The 13,260-nt window shown below is 39.0% G+C and overlaps 1 protein-coding gene across 3 annotated transcripts in view; it reads left to right on the top strand.

Annotated features, from left to right (window-relative positions):
• Positions 1 to 13,260, top strand: part of LOC150090411 (peroxidase-like) — a 265,140-nt gene that overhangs the window by 106,777 nt on the left and 145,103 nt on the right. For all 3 annotated transcript variants that reach the window (XM_090389871.1, XM_090389869.1, XM_090389870.1), the window contains one exon: positions 5,627 to 5,728. In XM_090389871.1, coding sequence (XP_090245997.1) covers positions 5,627 to 5,728 — 102 coding nt within the window. The remainder of the gene's footprint in view (positions 1 to 5,626; positions 5,729 to 13,260) is intronic.

The following is a 13,260-nucleotide window of genomic DNA, read 5'->3' as shown; positions in this document are numbered from 1 at the left end:
CATCCAGTTCTTTTGTGACTGCATCATAGTATCCAATCAAATTGGTCAGGCAAGACTTCCCCTTAACAAAACCATGCTGTGTCCTAGCTATAACTGAAGTCTTGTCTAGATGATCCTGCAGTGCTTCTTTCACCAGTGCCTCCATTAATTTTCCGGGAACAGAAGTTAAACTCACAGGTCTATAATTACTTGTGTCAGCCTTTGATCCCCCTTTGTGAATTGGGGTCACATTTGCACATCTCCAGTCAATGGGTACCTCCCCTGAGTCCAAGGAAGCTCTCATAATTATGGCTAAGGGTTTGCTTACCTCCTTTGCTGCCTCCTTTAATATAACTGGATAGATCCCATCCACCCCAGGTGCCTTTCTTGTGTTTATCTTCAACAATTTCTCCTCCACTTTGCTCTCAGTTATTACAAGATTCTCTAGCTTACTGCTAGAGTTGAATACACCTCTGGCATTCCCCTCGCTGAATAACTCCTCGTGTGAATGTCGATGCAAAATATTCATTTAGTTTGTTAGCTACCCGAGCAGGGTCATCAACAGTTGACCCATCGATCTCAAGTGGACCAATCTGATTCATCCCCTTCCTTCTAGAGTTTACATAAGTAAAGAACTCTTTGCTGTTTTTCTTCGCATCCCTTGCCAAGGATCTCTCGTAATCTGCCTTCGCCTGCCTAACCTCCTTTGTAACTTGGTTACAGATCAACTTGTATCTATCATAGGCGTCCGTGTCACGTGTTAATTTGTATGTATCCCATGCATTTTTCTTCTCTGCCATATGCCTCATTAGTTCATCTGACAACCATTTAGGCCTAAACCTTGAACAATATTTCTTAGTTGGTATGTAAAGCCTAGTAGCTTCCACGATAAGTTCTTTGAATGCTTCCCAGTTTGAATTTGCTGTTGGCAATATCATCAGTTGATCCCACTGTATAGAATTTAAATACTGTCTCAGTCCATTGTAGTCGCCTTTACGAAAGCAATACCCCTTCCCTTTACCCCTAATGGTAGTTACCTCTTTGAGTAACTCCCACTTCAGCACACTGTGATCACTGCCACCAAGTGGTTCATTTATCTGCAGATTCTTAATGCATGAAGAATCACTACTGATAATCAAATCAAGAGTATTACTCCCTCTAGTTGCCTCCCGAACATGCTGATGTAGAAAACAATCATCCAATAAATCCACAAAAGCCTTGCTACTGTGTGAGTGACCAGCCCCCAAATTCCAGTCAAATATGTTAAGAGCCTTGTGGATTAACTCAAGACTTGAAGGAATCTGCAAGGCTTTAGGGGGTAAATTTCTATCAGCATGGCCCACACTTGTAGGTAGAAGGAATTTGTTTTGTAGAGACGGGATACACTGAAACAAAGGTGGTGCAAAAGTTTTTGCCAGTATTATTGAGGATACCTTAAAGGCTCAGGGAAACTGCTAGTTAGGGGGGATGTGGGTAATACTGACACGCGTTTATCTGATAATATTGGTCAATGTAACTCTTGCACATACCTTAAGAGTTCTTATCTGTTACCCCAACTGGATGTATTATCTAGATGTTCTGGGGGCAAAGACGTTTCACGTGAGCAGGTAGCTAATATCAGGGAAGAGAGCCTAAAAAACTTCAAGGGTTGTGTTAGGGTTGTTAAATATACAAGAACAGTAAATCTTAATTGTTTATACAGTAACGTTAGAAGTGTCGTCAATAAAATGAGCGAATTCGAACTGCTGGTTAAAACAAGTAACGCGGACATAATAGGGCTTACGGAGACGTGGTGCCACCCGGAAATTGGGGATGATGAGTTTCAGTACGGCTTGTATAATGTATTTAGGAAGGATAGTGTAGATAGAAGGGGTGGTGGGGTAATGCTTCTTATCAGAAGCAGCCTGAGTGCGACGATAGCTTTCCCAGATTCAGACATTTCACATGCTAGTATAGAGTCTGTATGGTGTGAGATAGTTGGAAACAAAGGTACAATGCGAGTAGGCGTAATCTACAGACCAGGTGATTGTGAAGATTATGACAAAAGCCTCTACATGCAAATGGAATGGGCAAGTAAGCGTCAATGCCTTATTATGGGTGATTTCAATTTGCCTCTAATTGATTGGAGTAAATGGGAAGGAAACTCGACATGGGGAACAAAATTTTTAAATCAACTAGATGACTGTTATTTGTATCAACATGTCAGGGAAAGTACTAGAGAAAAGAATATCCTAGACCTCATCATCACACATGAATCAGATGACATAACAGGGCTGACAGTAGAGGAACCAGTAGCAGGAAGTGATCACGGAGTTCTACGGTGGATGATGACGAGAGAGTTAGCAGAAGTAAAAGGCAAAGGAATGGGTTTTAATTTCAGAAAAAGGAAATTACGATGCCTTAAGGTACTACATGGCCTCTATTAACTGGGTAGATATTGCGCAGAGAATGAATACAATTGAACTGTGGTACGCTTTTAAAACATTAATCACAGATGCCTTGAATGCATATATACCATTAAAAAAATACTCCACGAGAAGGGTTCCAAGTTGGATGAATAGTGAAGTTGCCACATTACTTGAGCAGAAAAAGGTGGCATGGAAACGTTACAGAGCAATAAAAAGTACTGAAGCCTATAACAGCTACAAGGTGATGTGTAATAGAGCCACAGAAAAGGTTCGACAGGCAAAGGCAGTTTATGAGAAATCACTAGCAAACAGAGCAAAGAGGGGGGATAAAGAATTCTTCACATATATAAATGCCAAGAAGAGCAGGACAAACCAGATCGGACCTTTACGTAAGGGAAAGGGGATAGTAATAAATACACCAGCTGCCGTTGCAGATGAACTCAACAGTTATTTTGCATCGATATTTACAAATGAAAAGCCTTCTTTTGTGGCAATGGGAAATTGTGGGAGCGAAGTTAAAAAATATGTAATTAATGATATTGAAATTTCGCAAGATTATTTAATGAAAAAACTTTCAAGCCTACAGACTAGTAAGGCTCCTGGAGTTGATGGAATATACCCTATAATCTTGAGAGAGGCGGCAAGCGAGTGCATTGAACCACTGAGGCTGGTTATGCGAGCATCACTAGACTCTGGGGAGATTCCCTTGGATTGGAAAAGTGCAAATGTATCTCCCACACATAAGGGTGGCTCTAAAAGTGAAGTGGGAAATTATCGACCTGTCGGGAAAATCATGGAGGCATTGAACAAGGGTGGAATTCAGGATCATTTGGATCGAATTGAAATTCTCAAGGATACTCAGCATGGTTTTGTAAAGGGAAAATCATGTTTAACAAATCTGGTTCGCTATTTCGAAAGGGTCACTCACGAGCTGGATTTAGGGAATAATTTCGACATTGTTTATTTAGATTTCAGCAAAGCTTTTGACTCAGTCCCACATGAGCGGTTGCTTTATAAGCTGGAACAGGTTGGAATCACTGGGAAAATCCTTAGATGGATAGAAGGATGGCTTCAGGGCAGGAGGCAGAGGGTTGTGATAAATGGCTATTCCTCAGATTGGGTTGATGTAAGAAGTGGGGTTCCCCAAGGATCAGTATTAGGACCACTGTTGTTTTTAATTTTCATAAACGACATTGATGAAGGGATAGAGGGCGTGATGTCTAAATTTGCAGATGATGTTAAAATTGGTAGAGTAGTTAATGATCACTGTCAAGCTGAGCTTCTTCAGAGAGACCTAGATAGACTTCAAGAATGGTCAGAAAAATGGCAGCTGTGCTTTAATCCAACAAAGTGTAAGGTATTACACCTGGGAAACAGTAATCCCAAAATAACTTATTCACTTGGTGGAGTTCAACTAAACCCAGTACTGGAGGAAAGGGACTTGGGTGTTACGATACGGTCAGACATGAAATTCTCTGAGCATTGTAAACAGGTTGCAAGGAAGGCCCATGGTGTCCTATCGATGATCTATCGAACTTTTGCAAGTAGAGATAGGGACGTGATAATCCCATTATATAAGACCTATGTTAGACCACACTTGGAATACTGTGTTCAAGTATGGAGACCGCACCTAAAGAAAGACATCGAGCTTCTTGAAAGGGTGCAAAGAAGGGTAACTCGCAAAAGGTGAGATCGGCAAAAGGGCGTCCTTATGAAGAAAGACTTCGAATATGTGGGTTGCAGAGTTTGGAAACTAGACACCTTAGAGGAGATTTGATTGAGGTGTTTAAGGCTCTGAGAGGCATCAGTAAAATGAATGAGGACAAAATTTTCAAGATTATAAATGATGCTAGAACTAGGGGACATAAATTCAAGTTACGCGGGGAAATGTTTAGATTGGACTGCAGGAAGTTTTATTTTAGCCAGCAAGTTATAAATTACTGGAATAAGTTGCCTTCATGGGTGGTAGAGGCCGACAGTTTGGGGAAATTCAAAGGTCATCTGGATAGTACTTTCGGGTAAGGGAAGCGCATAGGATGATAGGATTAATTTACTTTTTATTTTATTTTTAATTTCATTTTATTATTTTTATTTATTTATTAATTATTATTATTTATTTATTTATTTAATTTTTGTTTTTATCATTGTTTTGTTCGGATTTTTTTTTTTTTTTTTTTTTTTTTGGCTGGTGCAGCATAAGCCATAGGCTTTCTTGCACCATACGGCCGTTACTAATACTAATACTAATACTAATCTACAAGTTGACCTAACATTACTAACATTTGTTTTTTTTTCGTCAAATATATACATTACCAAGAAGGCAAATCTATTATTAATTAAAAACTTTATAGTGCTGTTATGGCTGATTTTGGAGCTAATATTAGGAACTCAATTATTATTATTTATTATTATTATTAGCCATATAGTGCAAGGAAGTCTGAGGCTTATGCTGCACCAGCCAAAAAAAAAAAAATTTCCAAGTTACCCTGAGAGAGAGAGAGAGAGAGAGAGAGAGAGAGAGAGAGAGAGAGAGAGAGAGGAATCACCAAGAAATAGAAGAATGGTGATATCCAGCTCAGGACCCTGGGTATGCCAAGCCCATACTCACCAGATGTGAACCCTTGGGGTTAATTTTAGAAACTTTCTGTCAGGTGTGAATATTGAATTGAATCTAAATGAGCAGCTAAACTTCCAACTGAAAATGTATATATAATATAATATATTACTGAGATGCATTTGCCCAAATTAATTCTTTACCAAATTGCTGCATTGGGTCGATGCAACCTAGTAATGGGGGTTATATTCTATACATAATGAATGAATAATGTTTTCACACATAAGATTTTTTCCCCACACACTACTTGGCTGTTCACATATTCACTACTTAATGCAAGATTGCTAATTGAGGTGCTATCTGTTGTCTGATGAAGAGCCAATAGCTCTGAAACCAGTCACAACACCGCCTTCAAGTGTTTAAAAATAATGGATTAGCCTTCTTGGTAATGTTATTTCATTAAAAATTATATTAGTAACTTTAGGTAGATCAAGTGTGTATTAAGTAGGTCAAGTGTGTATAAACATAGTAATTTTTTAACATGAGCATAAGCCCAAGCTCATTGCTGGAGGGACAAGTTCTCAAACTAACAGGTATTACTTCTGTAAAAGTTTATAAATATTTAGTAAGCTTTCATAATATAATTTTGTGCTATAAAATGTTATGTGGTTTTGTGTGTTTTCAGGTACTAGACAACAGGTCAACCAAGTAACATCTTTTTTGGATGGCTCTGCCATATATGGATCATCTAAAACAGAAGTAGATAGTCTCCGTCAGTTTAAACAAGGTAATTATTAAAAGCCATTTTCGTGACCCATTAAGCCGTATTTTATCAGTACAAATATTCTTTGAGTTATGTGTATTGAAGTACATGTTTCTCCATATACATAACTTGTATTTTTAGAAATTTTTTTGAACTATTCCTCATGACCCAAAATCTTTTTTCTCAGCAGTTTAATGTCAGACAATGTTAACTGCAAAATCATTTTGTGGTAAACATTTTTGTAATTAACCAAGGAAAGTCATATGACATTTTTATGGTTTACTGGAAATGTGCTTATAACCCATCCACTCGCTCCTAAATGTTTGTCAAGTTCTACCCTGAATCTGTTTAAGCTGTCAACTTCTAAAACGACAGATGGAAGTTTGTTCCAGCAATCAACCACCCGCTGGCTAAAAGCAAACTTTTGCACATCTATCCTACAACTGTCTTTCCTCAATTTGAATTTATGCCCTCTCAGGCAATTATTCTGAGCAAGAGGAAGAATCCCATCAGCATTGAGCATGCTCAAGCCATTCAAGGCTTTATACACGACAATCAGATCACCTCGCAGGTGCCTAGTCTCCAGACACTGTAATTTGCAAAACTTAAGCCTTTCTTCATAAGAGCAATCCTTAATTCCATTCACTAATCTTGTTGCCCTTCTCTGTACTCGTTCCAACAGCTCTACATCCTTCTTAAAATGAGGCTTCCAGACCTGTATACAGTACTCAAGGTGTGGCCTGACCATTACCTTATACAAGGGTATAATCACTTCCTTATCCCTGCTAGAAAACTTCCTGTATATCATTGATGCTTGTTTGTTATTAGGAGCATTATCAACTACGGCCATATTGCTCTGGGATATGTGGTGGTCATTCCCTGACCTTTCCGCATCCTCCGTATTTGGTGGTCATGGGCTTGAACCCTGGTCTAATCAAGAAACGTGTGCTACGCACTGCTGCTCCTGCCCACCTGGCTACGTAGGCACCATATATCATTGACAAGACACCATGAGCTACTCTTGCAGACCATCTGCACTGCTCAGAAAACTTCATATCTGTCTACACATTTACCCCAAGGTCCTTTCCACTCTCTACCACTGTCAGTGTCGTACCACAGAGTTGATACGTTTTTCTGGGGTTGCTGCTTTCCATATGCAGTACTTCACATTTGTCAATGTTAAACATCAGTTGCCACCTCTCAGCCCATCTGCTCAACTTTTCTAGATCCTGTTGCAGCAGCGTACCATCATTAGTGACATTAAAAACCTTGCCGACCTTCGTATCATCTGAAAACTTGGACATTAAGCTTGATATACCATCATCAATATCATTAATGAATACAGAAAACAACGATGGATCCAACACTGAACCCTGGGGGACTCCACTAAAAACAAGATTATCTAGCTTACTGCCAGAGGTTAATACACCTCTGGCATTCCCCTCCCTGAATAACTCCTCATGTGTGAATGTAGATGCAAAATATTCATTTAGTTTGTTAGCTATGTGAGCAGGATCATGAACAGTTGAACCATCGATATCAAGTGGACCTATCTGATTCATCCACTTCCTTCTAGACTTTACATAAGTAAAGAACTCTTTGCTGTTTTTCTTTGTATCCTTTGCCAAAGATTTCTCGTAATCTGCCTTTGCCTGCCTAACCTCCTTTGTGACTTGATTACAGACCAGCTTATATCTACCATAGGCTTCTGTGTCACCTATTAATTTATATGTACCCAATGCATTTTTGAATTTGCTGTTGATAACATCACCTCTTGGTCCCACCATATAGAATTCAAATACTGTCTCAGACCACTGTAGTCACCTTTACAAAAGCAAAAACCCTTCACTTTACCCCTGATGGTAGTTACCTCTTTGAGTAAATCCCACTTCAGCACACTGTAATCAGTGCCACCTAGTGGTACCTTTATTTGCAGATTTGTAATGCATGAAGAATCACTACTGATAATCAGATCCAGAGTATTACTCCCTCTAGTTGCCTCCCAAACATGCTGCTGTAGAAAACAACGATCCAATAAATCCACAAAAGCTTTGCTAGTGTGTGTTACAATATTTCTTTGTTGGTATGAAAAGCCTAGTAGCTTCCAAGATTAATTCTTTGAATGCTTACCATTTTGAATTTGTTGTTGGTAACATCATCAGTTGATCCCAGCGTATAGAATTTAAATACTGTCTCAGACCACCCTAGTTACCTTTATGAAAGCAAAAACCCTTCCCTTTACCCTTGATGGTAGTTACCTCTTTGAGTAAATCCCATTTTAGCACACTGTGATCACTGCCATCTAGCGGTTCCTTTATCTGCAGATTCTTGATGAATGAAGAATCACTACCGATAATCAGATCAAAATTATTACTCTCTCTAGTTGCCTCCCAAACATGCTGCTGTAGAAAACAATCATCCAATAAATCCACAAAAGCTTTGCTAGTGTGTGTGTGTGTGACCAACCCACAAATTCCAGTCATTCTCTGGGAAATTAAAATCCCCCATTATAAGACTCTGATTTACTGGCCCACTCTATTTCTCTGCACAATTGCTCATTATACTCATCAGATTCATTTGGCCTATAACACATACCTACTCTTATTTTTCCTTTCCCAGTACTTATGTCACACCAAACAGACTCAACATTGCATTGTCCACCAAATTGGATGCACTTCCTTAGATTTTGTGTGTTTCTTAACTAACAGCATAACCCCTCCTCCCTTTCTGTCCTGTCTATCCTTTTTGTACACATTGTACTCACCAAATTCCAGTTCTGCACTGCTTATGTCTGTGTGACACCATGTCTCTGATATCCCAACAATATCTGCCTTTGATGTCTTGACTAGCACTTCAAGCTCATCGAATTTATTAACTATACTCCTAGCATTGGTGTACATGCAAGTATACATGCACCTGTTTCTACTCTTAGTTACCCTAACACAGCCCATGTATTTACTTGTTCCACTGACTCCCAGCAGTCCTGGAATTCCCCATTGCCTTGCTTTCCAGGCTGCTGCTCAAATGCATTTCAATAGAAGCGGTGCAAGAATCACTTTCACCTCTACCAGCGGCTGCTGTTAATCTATTAGTCCATGTATCCCCCGAAGTTAGCAGTTTTCCAACCCACCTAACTCTGCCTCGATAGCATCAGCAAATATTCTTGCACCCTTTCTATTTAAGTTAATCCCATCCCTGTAGAAGCAGTCTCTTCTGTTAATAAGCACAGATTAGGCTGAGAAAAAATCTACCCCTTGTGCCTTGCACAATCTCTGCAGGGCCGAATTGATCGACTAGCCTCTCATCATATACTCCCTCCTATTGGTTCTGGACAGAATTGCTGACACTTTTAAATTCAACCCTAACTCACGGCTTTTTTTAAACATTGACCTGTATTTGTTAAGTAATTCTGCCTGTCTCCTACTCTTAATATCATTAGGGCCAACATGTACAACAATATCACCTTTTGTGCCCTTAAAAGGTGATATCTGCTCTACAACGCCATCAACATTTGCCCCTGGGAGACATGCCCTTGTCCTGTACCACCTATCCTTTTTACATACCATGTTCCCCGTTTCCTTGACAATAGATTCACCAACAACTACTAGTTCCTTTGGGACCAGTGCATTCTGCCTTGGGGGTTGCTGCTGTGTTGCATGATGTTAAAGTGCAAGCTCTGGCATTGGCATGGGCAACTGAGAGCTTGATGGGCCCCTCAATTTAAATCCTTTGAGGGAATCCACCCTCTCCTTCAAGCTCTCATATAGGATCATAACAACGCTGAGTTGGCACCTTATTTCCTCACACTCCTTACATCGTGCACACATACAATAGAGTGGGCCAGTAAATCAGAGTGTATTATAATGGGGAAATTTAATTTCCCAGATAATGACTGGAATTTGTGGGTTGGTCACTTACACACTAGCAAGATTTTTTGGATTTATTGGATGATTGTTTTCTACAGCAGCATGTTTGGGAGGCAACTAGAGGGAGTAATACTCTTGATATGATTATCAGTAGTGATTCTCAATGCTCTAAGAAACTTCCCTCTTTGTTGTGGAAGTTGATAGCTTAAATACACTCAAGGCAGAACTAGACAAACATTTGAAATGAATGGATCAGTGAATGGATAAGTTCTGGTGAGTATGGGCTTGGTACACCCAGGGACCTGAGCTGTATATCATCGTTCTTCTCTTTCTTGGTGATTCCTTTCTACTTCTGACTCTCTCTCTCTCTCTCTCTCTCTCTCTCTCTCTCTCTCTCTCTCTCCCTCTCTCTCTCTCTCTCTCTCTCTCTCTCTCTCTCTCTCTCTCTCTCTCTCTCTCTCTCTCTCTCTCTCTCTCTCTCTCTCTCTCTCTCTCATGGTAACTTGGGAATTTTTTTTGTTTTGCCTGGTGCAGCATAATCCTCAGGCTTCCTTGAACCATATGGCTAGTAATAATAATAACAATAAGCGGGATCTACTCAAAGAGGTAACTACCATCACAGGTAAAGGGAAGGGTTTTTGATTTCGTAAAGGTGTGGTGGTCTGATATAATTTTTAAATTCTATATGGTGGGACCATATAGAATTGATGATGTTACTAACAGCAAAATCAAAATAGGAAGCATTCAAAGAATTAATCTTGGAAGCTACTAGGCTTTTCATACCAACTAAGAAATATTGTTCAAGAGTAGAGGTGTATTAAACTCTGGCAGTGAGCTAGATGATTTTATAACTGAGAGCAAAGTTGAGGAGAAATTGTTCAAGGTAAGGCATAAGAAAGGCACCTGGTGTGGATGGGATCTATCCAGTTATATTAAAGGAAGCAGCAAAGGAAGTGAGCAAACCCTTATCCATAATTATGACAGCTTCCTTGGAATCAGGGGAGGTACTCATGGACTGGGGATGTGCAAATGTGACCCCAATTCACAAAGGAGGATCAAAGGGCGACACAAGTAATTACAGACCTGTTAGTTTAACTTCTGTTCCAGGGAAATTAATGGAGACACTGGTTAAAGAAGCACTGCAGGATCAGTTATAGTTCGGACACGGCATGGGCTTGTTAAGGAGAAGTCTTGTCTGACCAGTTTGATTGGATACTATGATGTGGTCACAAAGGAACTGGATGCAAAGAATAATTTTGATATCATATATTTGGATCTTAGAAAGGTTTTTGATACTGTTGCATTTGGAAGACTACTGTGCAAATTGGAGCAGTGTGGCACTGGAGGAAAATTGCTGCTATGGATAAAGGGATGGTTGAGTAGAAGAAGGCTGAGAGTGGTAATCAATGAACACTGCTCTTCATGAACTAATGTTATTAGTGGAGTCCCCCAAGGTTAACTGTTGGGTCCAATGTTGTTTTCTGTATTTATTAATGATGTTGATGATGGTATATATCAGGCTTAAAGTCTAAGTTTGCAGATGATAAGAATGCTGGCAGGGTTTTTAATGACACTAATGACAGTATGCTACTGCAACAGGATCTAGAAAAGTTGAGCAGATGGAGTGAGAGGTGGCAACTGAAGTTTAATGTTGAAAAATGTAAAGTACTGCATATGAGAATCAGTAACCTCAGAGTATCGTATCAACTGTGTGGTACTACACTGACAGTTGCAGAGAATGAAAAGGACCCAGGGGTAATTGTGCAGTCAGATATTAAGTTTTCTGAGCAGTGCAGATAGACTACCAAAGTAGATCATGGCGTCTTGTCAATGATACACAGGAATTTTTTGAGCCGAGATAAGGAGGTGATTATCCCCTTGTATGAGGTCAGGCCACACCTTGAGTACTGCGTGCAGGTCTGGAAGCCTCATTTTAGGAATGATGGAGTTGCTAGAACGAGTACAGAGAATGGCCACAAGACTGGCGAACGGAACAAAGGGGTGGGGTGCTGTTATGAAGAAAGGGTTAAGTGCTGCAAATTGCAGATTCTGGAAACTAGGCACCTGCAAGACGATCTGATTGAGGTGTATAAGGCCTTGAATGGATTGAGCAGGCTCAATGCTGATGAGATTCTTCCTCTTGCTCAGATTACAAACCTGAGGGTGCATAGATTTAAACTGAGGAAAGATAGTTCTAGAATAAATGTGTGGAAGTTTGCCTTTAGCCAGCGGGTAGTTGATTGCTGGAAGAAACTTCCCTCTTTGTTGTGGAAGTTGATAGCTTAAATACATTCAAGGCAGAACTAGACAAACATTTGGAATGAATGGATCAGTGAAATGAGAAGGCTTGTTTTTTTTTTTTTTTTTTTTTTTTGGCTGATGCTGTATAAGCTTGCTTTCTTGCATCATATGCCTTTACTAAGGCTAATGTTATAGGCTTATGCTGAAGCTTTTGGTATAATACTAATGACATCAAACTCTTGTTATTTTGTATTACAGCAGTGCCAAACTTCATGATCTGCCTTATTTCGACTCCGCTTTATTTTGCTTGGACTACTGTTTTAAATCTTCTGATTCTAATTACACAAATTATTCATTTATCTACTGGAATACAAGACAGTCCTGACCACATGCATAACACTCTTGATCTCTTTTGAATCAACTGCTCTTCAGAGTAGACAGTTTACATTAGTTATTCTCTAGCTACATCAGATTACAACTTGTTGATGGCCCCATCTCCAATGGTACTTTTCTTCCATAGCCATACCCAGTCTTTTTTCATTTGACCTCACTACAGTGCCAAATTTAATGATCTGCATTAAATTTGGGTATGGCTGATTTTTATCTCTCGTTTTCTTGCTTGGACTACTGGTTTTAAATCTCCCTATCCAGATGAAATCATTTACACACAACACAGGATACCCAAACATAACCACTCTACTCATTTCTGGTCATTTTACAGAGTTATATCATCACAGTGTACCATGGCAGAGTTGCAACAATTATAAAAAAAATAATAAATTCAGACTTTATTTTGAAAAGTTGAAGAGAGGAAACTTGCCCCTTGTAAAAATTTTTTTTACTAATTAAGTGATCAAAATTTGTACAAGGGGAAAATTTCGATTAATAAATTATTTTAATTGAGTGGCACTTATGCAAAAACAAGTGCAGTGGCGTATAAATTTTAACCCCCTAATATAGATTTCTTTAAACTTTTAATTGCAAAATGATGAAAAAAATCTTTTCTTAAAAGAAAGTTGTTATAACTGAGAAAATAATTTTGTTTTATAGCAAAGGCTAAAAAAAGGGTTGAAGGTTAAGTTCAGTTCCGCACAGTGCCAGCGGGTTATGTACCTTAAGGTAGAGTCCTGTGTGATCCACTGTATTAGACTTGCACCCAACACACATCAGTAGTAACTGGAACCACACACAAACCTGACCTGCAACCTGCCCAAAAAAAAAAAAAAAAAAAAAAACAGAAAGAAAGGAAGAACTGATATATTAAGAAAACATATCTTAAATTTTTAACACATGAGTAATAATGCAAAAATTGATCATCAACAATATTGATATTTTATGTCTAAAATACATACTTATATAATAGAAATTTTTTTTAAAAATTAAATAGAAAAAAATATAATGAAATATACAGGGTGATTCAGGAGGAATAGTAAATATTTTGGGAAGTTA

The sequence above is a fragment of the Mastigoproctus giganteus genome, chromosome 2 (genome assembly GCF_048544385.1).
Source record: "Mastigoproctus giganteus isolate SK-2022 chromosome 2, ASM4854438v1, whole genome shotgun sequence".
Classification (NCBI taxonomy): Eukaryota; Metazoa; Arthropoda; class Arachnida; order Uropygi; family Thelyphonidae; genus Mastigoproctus; species Mastigoproctus giganteus.
The sequence above is the reverse complement of the archived record's forward strand: the minus strand, read 5'-3'. Positions and strand labels throughout refer to the sequence as shown.